Source organism: Mesoplodon bidens (genome assembly GCF_964165515.1).
Source record: "Mesoplodon bidens genome assembly, chromosome: 4".
NCBI classification, from domain to species: domain Eukaryota; kingdom Metazoa; phylum Chordata; class Mammalia; order Artiodactyla; family Ziphiidae; genus Mesoplodon; species Mesoplodon bidens.
The window spans coordinates 169,222,665-169,235,157 of record NC_138160.1 but is presented as its reverse complement, the minus strand read 5'-3'; the positions used below and the strand labels follow the sequence as shown (position 1 = coordinate 169,235,157).

The following is a 12,493-nucleotide window of genomic DNA, read 5'->3' as shown; positions in this document are numbered from 1 at the left end:
GCATGATGATTCTAATACAAATTAAGCTTTAGTAACCTTCACAGATATTTTCTGTCTGAATCAAAAACAAGTCTCAGTTTCCCCCATGTTTGCCTCACTATTTGTTCTGCATTCGTGTTAGATTGCTCACCTCCTTCTTATTTTTGGACTGTCAATTGTGCATATTGCGTAGAATGAAAAACTGGCTATGAGTTTTAAGTTTTTAATATAGGTATAATTTCCCAGCCAGGGAGTGATGGAGATTCCTAAGAACCAACTAAATCATAATAACAATACTTTCAAAAAAAAAAAAGAAAGAAAAAAGATGAGAAAACCAATCACCTGTTTCAATAAACATCATTTCCAGAGAGAACCAAAGGAAAACTTCACTGTATATTATATATATTGAGAAAAATTCCCATTATAAATCTTATTTCATATGTTCTACTTCATCCAAGAATACAATATTTTTTAGTGAAAGCTTACCTAAGGTTTAGGAGATTGGATTTCTTTTCTTTTAATTTTCCAACTGGGACTACTCCTCTACTGAGTCAGCTAAACCTTAAGAAATAGTGATTTCTATGCCATCAGGTTCCTGATTGACAATTGTCTTCTGAACCCAAAATCAACTTAATATTACTTATTGCTATTAAAACAATTCAATCACCAACATGTTCTCCATAGGAAGTTCCTTAATATTATCATTCGTATTCTCAGTTTTCACTACATCCAGCCCTACCAGCCTGCTACCACCACTCAATAGCAATCTGGGGATTTGGCTTTCTTTTTTCTTTCTTCTTATTATTAAAATATAGTGGACAAAGAGTTGGACCAAAAGAAAGGAAAAAAATGGAAACAAGGGATTTTATTCCAAGAAGTCAATCAGCCTCCATAATCAAAACTACCTTTCCACAGCATTATTAGAAGACAAACAAATGAGAAGATTTCTAGTTTTATCATCTGTCTATCTATCTTACTTGAGTTTATTCTGCAGCTTACTTATAAAATAATGTTTATGCATTCAGCAAATATATATTGACCATCAATTACATGAAATAAGTATGACCATCATCCCCATAAGTAAATGAATAATTTAGAAGAAAAATTGAGAAAGCTTTCTAGGATATTATGGCTAGGAAAAGGTACTGATAATCATTGTATTATCAGTGAAATATTTCTTTCATGAATGCTTTCTGTTGTTTAGGCTGAACATAACTGAGCTGTAAGGAATCTACATAGTTCTCATTGGTATCTTCCCCTTGGTATTTCTACTTACTGCTTTTAGTTGCAGATTTCTGTGTATATTAAAATGAAGCCTCAACAAATTGAGAGAGAGAATAATGTAAATAGTTGAGGTAATTTTTCCCAATCATCTTCTATTCCAAGGACATGCCCTGGGGAGGGATTTGAGTCTGCTCTTCTTCCATTATTTTCTGTTTTCTGCATGACTTTCAAAATCTTGCCCTGTTGACTTGGTTTCACCATAAACAATATCTTGCATATGTACTATTTACTATATACTGGCTACTTTTTATATCTTACCCCAGACAATGTAAAGTATGCGTATAGTATATACAAAACCGTGTATAGTATACCTTCTATGCAATTTAAGTGCTTTTCATGGGTAATTTTGACCTCATGGTTTTTAAATCTAATTTCCCATTAGGATATGGGAAATTGTATTGATTTTCCCTATGGTAATGATCTTTAGTCCAAGATCCTCATCTAAGTCAAAACTGTCTCTCTTGGTATCTCCCTCAGTGTCTTGTTCATAGAAGGTGGTTGCCATATGTGTTCATTTTTAATCATTTTAAATGTGTGCTTTCTTATCTCATGGCAGATGGCTATCCGCGTGAAGAAATTGTCTATCAATGGAAGCGTAGTTCTGTTGAAGTGGGTGACACAAGATCTTGGAGGCTTTATCAATTTTCATTTGTTGGACTGAGAAATACCACTGAAGTAGTGAAGACAACTTCTGGTAAGATGCACTTGAAAATAATTTTGAGTGACCCTTCCATAGTTTAAATTCTGGTGTATATGATTTAGAAGCTTTCAACACTTGTCTAGAAATGATATTCAGAAAATTAAATGAAGTGTTTTAGTTTACTAGAGAAAATTATAATTGGTATTCTAGTACAATACATAAATATAAATGGATTTTATCAATTTAAAGCAAATTAGATTCAAATTGGATAAGCAAATTATTTGCTTAATTCCTTTACGAAAAATAAGTAACAGTTATTAAAAAAGAAGAAAATACTTATTAGGGATAGGTATAATGTTTCTTTTAAGAAATATGTTTCATATTTAAAGTATCACATGGGGAAGATTAACTTCTCAAAAATGCAGAAAAGTGACCAGAGTGGATATGAACTAATTCCATGTTCAGTAATTAAATATTTTGAACTGGCTTCATCAGTGAATAAGGGACTGGGTTTTGGTGTCAGGCCTGGGTTCAAATCCCAACTCCATCATTTACCAGCTACATATTTTAAGAAATTACTGAGTTTCTCAGGGGACCAGCTCTCCCAGATAACCAATGTGGACAAAAAGATCTGCTTCACAGTCATACTGTATGTATTAAAAAAAAAAAAAAAGGTAAAATGCTTAGAATGATATCTAACACTTAGCATTCAATAAGTAGTAGTGCCTAATAGTATTAGTTATAATTATCAAGTATGCATGGGACCTAATGTGGTCAGGACTTCAGTTTTCTTCAAGAGAAACTAAAAATCTATAGTATTTTTATATCAAATATCATAATTTTTAATGGTATTAATTGAAGGTGATTTAAAAAACCATGTGGGGCAAGTCAAACATATTTCCAGACCAGATCTGTCTCATGGGTGGCTATAGGTTAATACAAACCCTCTGTAATGCTGAGTGCATTTTTTTTTTAATTTTTTAAAATTAATTTATTTATTTTTGGCTGTGTTGGGTCTTCGTTCCTGTGAGAGGGCTTTCTCTAGCTGCGGCAAGCGGGGGCCACTCTTCATCACGGTGCGCGGGCCTCTCACTGTCGCGGCCTCTCTTGTTGCGGAGCACAGGCTCCAGATGCGCAGGCTCAGTAGTTGTGGCTCACGGGCCTAGTTGCTCTGCGGCATGTGGGATCTTCCCAGACCAGGGCTCGAACCCGTGTCCCCTGCATTGGCAGGCAGATTCTTAACCACTGCACCACCAGGGGAGCCCCTGAGTGCATATTCCATATAGATTATTCCAGCTACTCCTTCTTAAAGTTACGTGAATTTAAATGTCCTAATTTCAAATATAAACATTGTGTTCATAGCTTACCATATTAAGACATACTTTTTGTATTTGTTACCATGAATTAAGCTGTTTTCTGTTGATTCATTCATGCATACATGATTGTTTTCCTCCTGAAATTCATAGGACATATTTTTGTGTTGACTAATTTAGAAAAAGGCCTTGGTCTGTTGTACAAGGAGAAACAAATTACAGACCTAGACAGAAATGGAAATTTAAGATTCTACCTTCCTAAGCATCATCCTCTAAATCAAAAACCTAACATTGTTTTTGGCATTTGCAGATTTCTTCAAAAAAAAAAAAAAACTCTTATGTTGCAAAAAGAATCTGAAATAAAATCAAAGAAATGCTCTAGTTTATTTTTAAAATGTGGCCTTATGTTCTCTTATTCACTGGAAATACTGACCATCAAGTACTAGAACAGTCTTTATTTTGGTCCCCCAAACAGATTCAGGACTGCCTTAGAAACAGGTCTTCCATCTGTGAGAGAGCACATGTAAAAATAATCTCTAAGTCTATACGCTTCCAGAATAAGAAATTGGGCATTAAGTTCTGTTGTATGTTCATATCTGTATAGTTATTACAGCACCCTAAAACAGAACCCACAAATTTATGACTAGCAGATCTTTTGTTCAGTCATATAAGCCTGGAGTGGCGTTAAAACCAAACGGTGGTGAGGGAAGTGTTGGCTTTATATCATAGGGTTTGACATCATCCCCTCCCCAAAGTCTCATACTGAGAATAATCTAGAGTATTTACTGTCCAGTAATAAATACATCCAAAAGAAAATAATCTATTTACTTAAAGCATGGCCAGAAAATTTATCAAGGTATCACAAGGCTATTACTCTTCCTAGAGAAATCAAAGCAAAACTGTATTGATATCAGATTTGATATTGAGTAGCATCATTTAATTGATTGTATCAACTCCTTGTGAATTTTAATATGGGGGTTAGCCTCCACCTTGGTCTTCTTGTCCACTCCCTGCTCTTGCTGGTTTGTTTTGTGTGTGTGGTATCATTCCAGTTGCCTCTGGGAAGAGAAAGGGCTGAGTTGAAAGTTAACACCAATGCCAACAGGCAGCCTGATTATTGTGACAGTTGATTTTGTAATGATTGGAAGTTTCTGTGTGATCTTTGTTTTATTTCTGATGCCATTCTTATCTTTAAAGCGTGGCTCCATAACTAGTTAATATCTACAAGGAAGTTATATTAACAACTTTCTTGGGAAGTTATCAGGAGATCAAAATTGTAGCCTTTTTGAATCTTGGCCATTACAACAACATGGTTTTCTCTTAGACTTATAGTAAATGTATCTCCCTTTGAGAAGCCTCTGTCAAAACTAGGAGAGAATAGTGCCTAAAATTAGGCCTAGTTTACTGCGGAGATTGCTAACCTTCACTCATTCAAGTCCACCTTTCATGATTTTGTTATATCTAAGTGGTGACTGTACTGTGGGTTCCTTAGTATATTTTTTCTTTAAATTGATTCCTTGTTATTAGTAAAATGATTTTTTAAGGAAAATTCACATAAGGACCATAATTGGAAAATGAGAAGCATTTGACATAAATAGAAATTGATATAAAAATATAATGAAAAATGTTCTTAAATTTTAAGTGCACATATTTGTGTTCCCTGGGCTCTGAGTATGTGGAAAAAGAAAGAAAGAGATAGTAGAGAAAAGGAAAAGGGTAACTAGCACCAAAGTAAAACACTTCCTTGATTTAAACAGAAGGGTAGAAGAAGCAGGAAGGAATTTTCTTACACATAATTCGAGGCTATGTGATAATTCTGTATACACCACCTGAATCATCTTTATCACCATTTATATGTGTGTCACTCCTGAGAAAAATATTGCCTCGGTGGTAGATTGATAAGACTTGAAGAATACCTTTAATTCTTGGTCAATACATCAAGATAGATTCTAGATCCATGATTTCTCTTCAAACCATCACCTCTTGCTGATTGCTCTGTGTGTGGTAATAGCACCGTCATTGTCCCAGTGAGCCAGGCGTGAACACTCAGAGTCACATGTCCGCCTCCCACATCTAATGAATCAGGAAGGCACGAATACCTCTGAAATATCTTGCGTAACTGTCCTCTTTTCAGTTGCCATTGCCACTGTCCTAGTTCATGATCGTGTCTGTTCTCATCTGGACTCTGTTGGGAGCCTATTAAACTACATCCCTGCTGTCAGTCTCTCTTTCTACAGTCTATCCTTTATACATTAATCATAAAAGCTAGCACTTACTGAGCACTAACTACATGTACCATAGCAAACATTTTATATATATGACCTACTTTAATTCTCATTACCATAGTTATATTTAAGGTCATTAACACTGAAGGTATCACTGCGGTTAAGGAAACAGACTTCTAGGGGTTCATTTACTTGCAGGGATCAGATTTGGCAGCTGGGACATGAATTCAGGTGGTTTGCTTTCAGACTCATGCTTTTAATCACTGCACTATTTTTATTCGCACTGTGTCCCAGTAAGTCTTCCTGAACCACGGCTTTCCTCGTGCCCCAAGAATTCAGGAGATTCAATTAAGCACAAGCTATTGTTCCTAATATGTAAGCCCCTGATCTCAGGAACTTTCCAGCTTGGTTTTCTATAATTTCTCAGCTTGTGACAGAACTACTTTGTTAATATTTTCATGAATATAAATAGCTAATCCTGTACACACATTGAATTTCAGTCTCCTTTCTTTTTTGAATGGCTTGTCAACTCACCCCTACCTTCTTTATGACTTTAAAACATAAAAAAACAGCTTCTCTTCAGTGAGACCTTTCAGACCTTAATGCCAGAATGCACACTCTTGGAGCCAGACAGCTCAGGTTTGAACACTGATTTGTATACATTACTGAATATATCTAAGCTCAATATCACCAATTACAGGGTTACTCTCAGGATTAAGTAAGATAATCCACTGAAAATGCTTAAAATTGTGCCTAACACATAGAAAGTACTCAGTAAATGGAAGGCACCATCATCAGCATCATCAAACTCCCCCAGGGCATTTTCACCTACTTTATGAAAACATAATTTCCACCTTATATGTTTTTAGCAGTTGTTTTATTCCCTCTTTTCTGCCCTCTCATTCCAATTAGTCATAAACTTCCCAGTGGAAGCCTTCTTTTAAACATCTTTGTATCCATGATGCTATTAGCCTGGTGATTTGCTTAGAGTTGTTGATTAGTAGGTAATTATAAAATGGATTGCTTGTGACAATTATATTGATAAAACCATAAAATTTCCCTCAATTAAATAAGCAATGCAGAATTCTACTATATATTTTTCCATTACTCATTGTTTTTTCTCTAGTAGAAGACCTTGTTCTTTCTAGTCATATTGCCATGGACATTTCACCAAATTATCTACATGATTTTTGGATCAAGCAGAGCTTTGTTCCTGATGTTCTCATCCTGAGATGTGGGTTAGAAACATGGGCAAATGAATTTCTTAGGAGAACCTACATTCTTGCGATACCATTGCCATTATTGTGAATCAAAAAGAAATATATCATGTACTTCCTACATTAGAAAAACGTTAAATCTTTTTTTCTTCCAGTTTTATTGAGATATAATTGACATACAGAACTGTGTAAGTTTAAGGTATACAGCATAATGATTTGACGTAAATAGATCATGAAATGATTACCATCATAACTTTAGTGAACATCAATAATCTCATATACATAATAAATTAAAGAAATAGAAAACAAAATTTTTTCCTTGTGATGAGAACTCTTACGATTTACTCTCTTAACTTGTAAATATAACATATAGCAGTGTTAATTTGTCATGTTGTACATTACATGCCTAATACTTATTTATCTTATAACTGGAAGTTTGTACCTTTTGGCTACATTCATCCAGTTCTCCCTCCCACCACCCCCGCTTCTAATAACCACAAATCTGATCTTTTTTCTATGAATTTGTTTTTTTGTTTATTTGTTTTTGAAGTCTAATTGACCTACAACACTGTGTTAGTTCCTGGTACACAACATATTTCTATACATTTCAAAATGGTCACCATGATAAGTCTAGAAAACCGTTAAATCTTCCATATCATCCTTAGAAATGTAAACATCATTGTTTCATAGTTTTTTGGCATTCCCATGTACATTAACTATTATATACTTCCTTTTGGTCTTTAACCCACATTTTTGGCTTCGATTCCATGTGCAAGTTATATTTTCTTGATTTCTATTATAAGAAATGCATAAATACTAAAATAAAATTTAAAAAAGAACTCTGTACCACTAAATTCATCTTACTTTTCAACAGTGCCATGCGGACCACAAATTTAGAAACACCAGCTCCGTGGATGAAGTCCATGTTCGTTGCTTGATTTCTAAAATATATGTAATCTACCCTGTATCTTCAAACATTGCCCATTATTCTCACACCACATCCTTTATTTTCTTGAGGTTTTTTGGATAAGTTGAACCTATTTCAGGTCTTCGTGCTCATTTTTCTTAATACTAAGCTCAAGTTCAACCTTCTCTGCCTATATCAGTGTATACATATTTGTCAAATAATTCTCCAAATAGAAAAAAAATAGGGCTTCCCTGGGGGCACAGTGGTTAAGAATCCGCCTGACAATGCAGGGGACACGGGTTCAAGCCCTGGTCCAGGAAGATCCCACATGCCACGGAGCAACTAATCCTGTGTGCCACAACTACTGAAGCCCGTGCGCCTAGGGCCCGTGCTCTGCAACAAGAGAAGCCACCGCAATGAGAAGCCCACGCACCACAATGAAGAGTAGCCGCTGCTCACCGCAACGAAAGCCCGTGCGCAGCAATGAAGACCCAACACAGCCCAAAATAAATAAATTAAATAAATAAATTTTTTTAAAAAGAAAAAAAGTAGCTCCACCTTCTAGGCTGTGTTATAACTTATATGTCTTTAGCAAACACAAGTAAAGATACTCATCATTGACATAAATTATTGTGGGGGAAATAAAAAGAGAAATGAAAACATATAAGTTAATGGTAATTGTTTTATTGAAGAGATTGGAATAAAAAATTAATAAACCTAAATGATAGGAGAGAAATAAACAACTGTAACCCAGTCCTACATCTTGGGTTACTTTGGAATCACAGTAAGTTGTGAGCCCATTTTAGTCAATAATAAACTTTTCAAATTACTTGAAGCAACCTAATATATTAAATGAAATCAGTGTGAAAGACTGCACAGTAATAGATTTTTATTTTATTTTTGAGCTTCAATTTAGAAAAATTAACTTTGGTTTCAGGAGAGGAAAATGAATGGATTACATAAAGAGCTGGGCCAGGAATGGCCATGGAGAAGTCACTTGCCCTTTCTGGGATGAAAATTCCTTATTTCTAAAGAGAATGCATTTGACTAGATGCTTCTTTAAAGTCCTTGGACTTATTTATAATCTTTGATGTAACCAAGGTTACTATAGATGTCTCAATGTAGGAGTAACTTTCTTTATAAATTAATGATCTCCTAGAATGTTTCCCTTCAAGTTTTCGACAATTTCAAAGCAAGTCAAATGCAAAAATAAACTCCTTTAGGCTTTTAACTTAAAAGGGATGACATTCCCACTCCATTTTAAAAATCTGTTTTGTTATTAGTGATGTGACATTAGATATATACTGGAATATTCATGTACTACATTTAAAAATCCCACATTGGAATGCAAATTGGTGCAACTATTATGGAAAACAGTATGGAGGTTCCTTAAAAAACTAAAAATAGAGTTACCATATGATCCAGCAATCCCATTTCTGGGTATATATCTGGAGGAAACTCTAATTCGAAAAGATACATGCACCCCAATGTTCACTGCAGCACTATTTACAATAGCCAAGACATGGAAGCAACCTAAATGTCTATCAACAGATGAATGGAAAAGAAGATGTGGTACATATATACAATGGAATATTACTCAGCCATAAAAAGGAATGAAATAATGCCATTCGCAGCAATATGGATGGACCTAGAAATTATACTAAGTGAAGTAAGTTAGAAAGAGAAATACAAATACCCTATGATATCACTTAAATGTGGAATCTAAAATATGATAACATGAACTTATTTACAAAACAGAAACAGACTTGAAGACAAAGAAAACAAATTTATGGTTACCAAGGTGAAAGGTGGGGGAGGGATAAACTAGGAGTTTGGGATTAGCAGATACAAACTACTGTATATAAAATAGATAAACAACAAGATCCTACTGTATAGCATAGGGAACTATATTCAATAGCTTGTAATAACCTATAATGGAAAAGAATCTGAAAAAGAATGTGAAAAAGAATATATACATCTAACAAAATCACTTTGCTGTCCAGCAGAAACTAGCACAATATTGTAAATCCACTATACTTCAACTAATAAAAAAGAAGGTTTAACTATTAAAAAAATAATCCCACATTGGAATTTTAAATTTCAAGGTTGCTCTGACAGTACCTAGTGAGGAAATGGGGCTTTAGAGGTGGAGAGGGGCTGCACAGAGGAGTCATAGGAAGTCTAAGGAAAATTGTTCGTTTTCAAGGTGACAAATTTCATTTCTGCTTACATTCCGTGGTCAAGAACTAGCTGTGTGTTCCTGTGGAGATAAAAATGGGGATGGGAAGTGTAGCTCAGTGGTGTGCTAGGAAGGGACAGTGGGTTTTATGACTTTGTAGCATCTGTGAAACATTCATGACATCATTTTATTTCTCACAAGCTTCTCAGAGAAGTAATATTTTTCATTTTACAGATGAAGCAACTTAAGTTTAGAGGAGCTAAGTAATTTGTTCAAGGCTATTCAATAGAGTTATTTACCCAGATTCCAAGTTTTTACCCCACTGCCTTTCACAAACACATGAGGTAAAGAGATGAATCAATTAAAATAAAAAAGTTATTTCTAAACTTGATAATAGCTACTTTTATGGAGACAGTGCAATGAAGTAATAGCATTTAATATGATAACTATGTACATATATCAACAAAATGTTAACTTATAGGAATAGCAATTATATTTACATGGGGCAATAACATCAAGTGAGAAACAATTTAGCAACAATATTTTACTTTTTCAGAAACATATTTATTGCTTATAAGATATTATTATTCACTTCTAAGTGAACCTATGGATCACCAGGCAAATCTGGACTTAACTAAGAAACTGTTGGATCCAGTATATATGTATAATAGTGTTACTTGCAGAAAAGTCTCATCAGAAAGAAAACCTAATAAAAGGATTGCATGACTACTATTTACAGTAATTTTGAGGACTAATATCTTATTTGAGTATCTATCAAAAAAAACAGGTCAAGACAACATTAATTTTTATCCAAGTATATGGTGTTTCCTAATTCAATCGAAATTCTTCTTTTGCTACGTTTAAAAGACATGTTCATCAATGTGACTGATGCAACTAAAAGAGCTCTCCTGTTCAGCTGCTGTCCCCAAATAAATGTAAACCATTAAATAATTTTAAAAAACATGAAAATGTGAGATGGTGGAGATTGACTCTATAGACACTGTGCTCTGTACACAGACTCATTGAATGTTTCTTTCACTCCATTTGATGCAGTCAAATAATTCCTTCATCTTATTTTTGCATTTTCAGAAAATAATTCTATCCAGCATTGCAGCTATGCAAATTTGAGCATGTCAGAGACTGAAAAGGGCATCAAATAGCAGTGAGGAAAATAATGCTTTGTTTTGTTTTGTTTTGTTTTATACTTAACTTTTTCTTCAAAAGGAGGTTATTATGAAGGTCACAGCACACTGCAGGCATAATAGCCCAGAAAAGCATTTCTGGGGTATACAAGCTGGGGCTGAGCACAATTTGTTTACTATTCTCATTTGCCACTCCTGAAGTCTATCTCGTTTAGGAAATCAAGAACAGTTAGTTTTATTAATCCAGGGCAGAAAGAGATCAGAAAAGCTCAAGGACTAGAGAATTGACACGTATGTTAAGCATGACTAAGTATATTATTTTTTTGCTTACTTAAAAATTTTTTTTATTGAAGTATAGTTATGCCAATGCTGTGCCAATCTCTGCTGTACAGCAAAGTGACTCAATTATATGCATATATATGCTTTTTAAAATTCTTTTCCATTATGGTCTATCACAGGATTTTGAATATAGTTTCCTGTCTGTGTTATACAGTAGGACCTTGTTTATCCATTCTATACATAATAGTTTGCATCTACCAACCCCAAACTCCCAGTGCATCCCTCTCCCTCCTCCCCTTCCCCTTGGCAACCACAAGTCTGATCTCTATGTCTGTGAGTCTGTTTCTGTTTCATAGATTGGCTCATTTGTGTCATATTTTAGATTCCATATATAATTGATATCATAGGGTATTTGTCTTTCTCTTTCTGACTTCACTTAGTATGATAATCTCTAGTTGCATCCATGTTGTTGCAAATGGCATTATTTTGTTCTTCTTTTTTTTCTCCTGGCCGTGCCTTGCAGCATGTGGGATTTTAGTTCCCTGACCAGGGGTCAAACCTGCACCCCCTGCAGTGAAAGCATGGAGTCTTACCCACTGGACCGCCAGGGAAGTCCCCTTGTTTACTTTTATATATGGTGTCTCTGCTATTCAAGAAATTGACAGTGCTTCATGCTTAACATATAAACCACCTCATAAATGTTTAAATTTTCACATTTGTCTCCCAATTGATCCACCCCAAAATTAACTACTCCTTGTTATACATCATCCCTCAGAATAATGTCAAAAAGAAATACTAAAAAATAGCATTTTCTCTAGTTCTTCTCTCCTACCCTCCACAAACCTAATTGTTTTGCCCATAAGCATTTCTCTATCAGCTCTATAAGAAGGTATCTTTATTTGTAAATACTGAAGTACAATAAATGACATTGATAATAAGATGAAAGCTTCCATGTAGATAACTGAGTTTACTGGAATAGTTTCCAAACATGATTTCGAATCTGCCTTTACTCGTATGACTTACAGCACCATTCACTTTGATTTTCATCATATCTACTGTTCACTGCTAAGTGGTAGAGAGCTTTGTAATATAAAAGACAATGTGTAATGCATGAGCTGTGAAATACCTCCTTGCTAAACATATAATGCAATCACGAGCATTAATTGTAACCACTTAATGATTACATTTTCTAAGTTGGTGATTTCTTGTTACCAGTATTAGTGACTGAGAGTAAAATTAGATTGATAGAAAAATAAAATTTTAGGCTTAAATATCGAAGATTAAGGCCAGTTGTAATTTTACTTTGGGTAATTACTCCAAAGAGGTAA

The 12,493-nt window shown here is 34.5% G+C and overlaps 1 protein-coding gene across 8 annotated transcripts in view; it reads left to right on the top strand.

The window, feature by feature from the left end:
• The window catches only part of GABRG2 (gamma-aminobutyric acid type A receptor subunit gamma2), a gene marked incomplete at both ends in the record, with an annotated part of 131,777 nt that overhangs the window by 47,855 nt on the left and 71,429 nt on the right, over positions 1-12,493 (top strand). For 5 of the 8 annotated variants that reach the window (XM_081231221.1, XM_081231220.1, XM_081231218.1 and 2 more), the window contains one exon: positions 1,820-1,957. In XM_081231221.1, coding sequence (XP_081087347.1) covers positions 1,820-1,957 — 138 coding nt within the window. Of the gene's footprint in view, positions 1-1,754; positions 1,985-12,493 lie in introns of all 8 variants that reach the window. The other 3 variants (XM_081231215.1, XM_081231214.1, XM_081231216.1) reach the window with 2 other exon arrangements.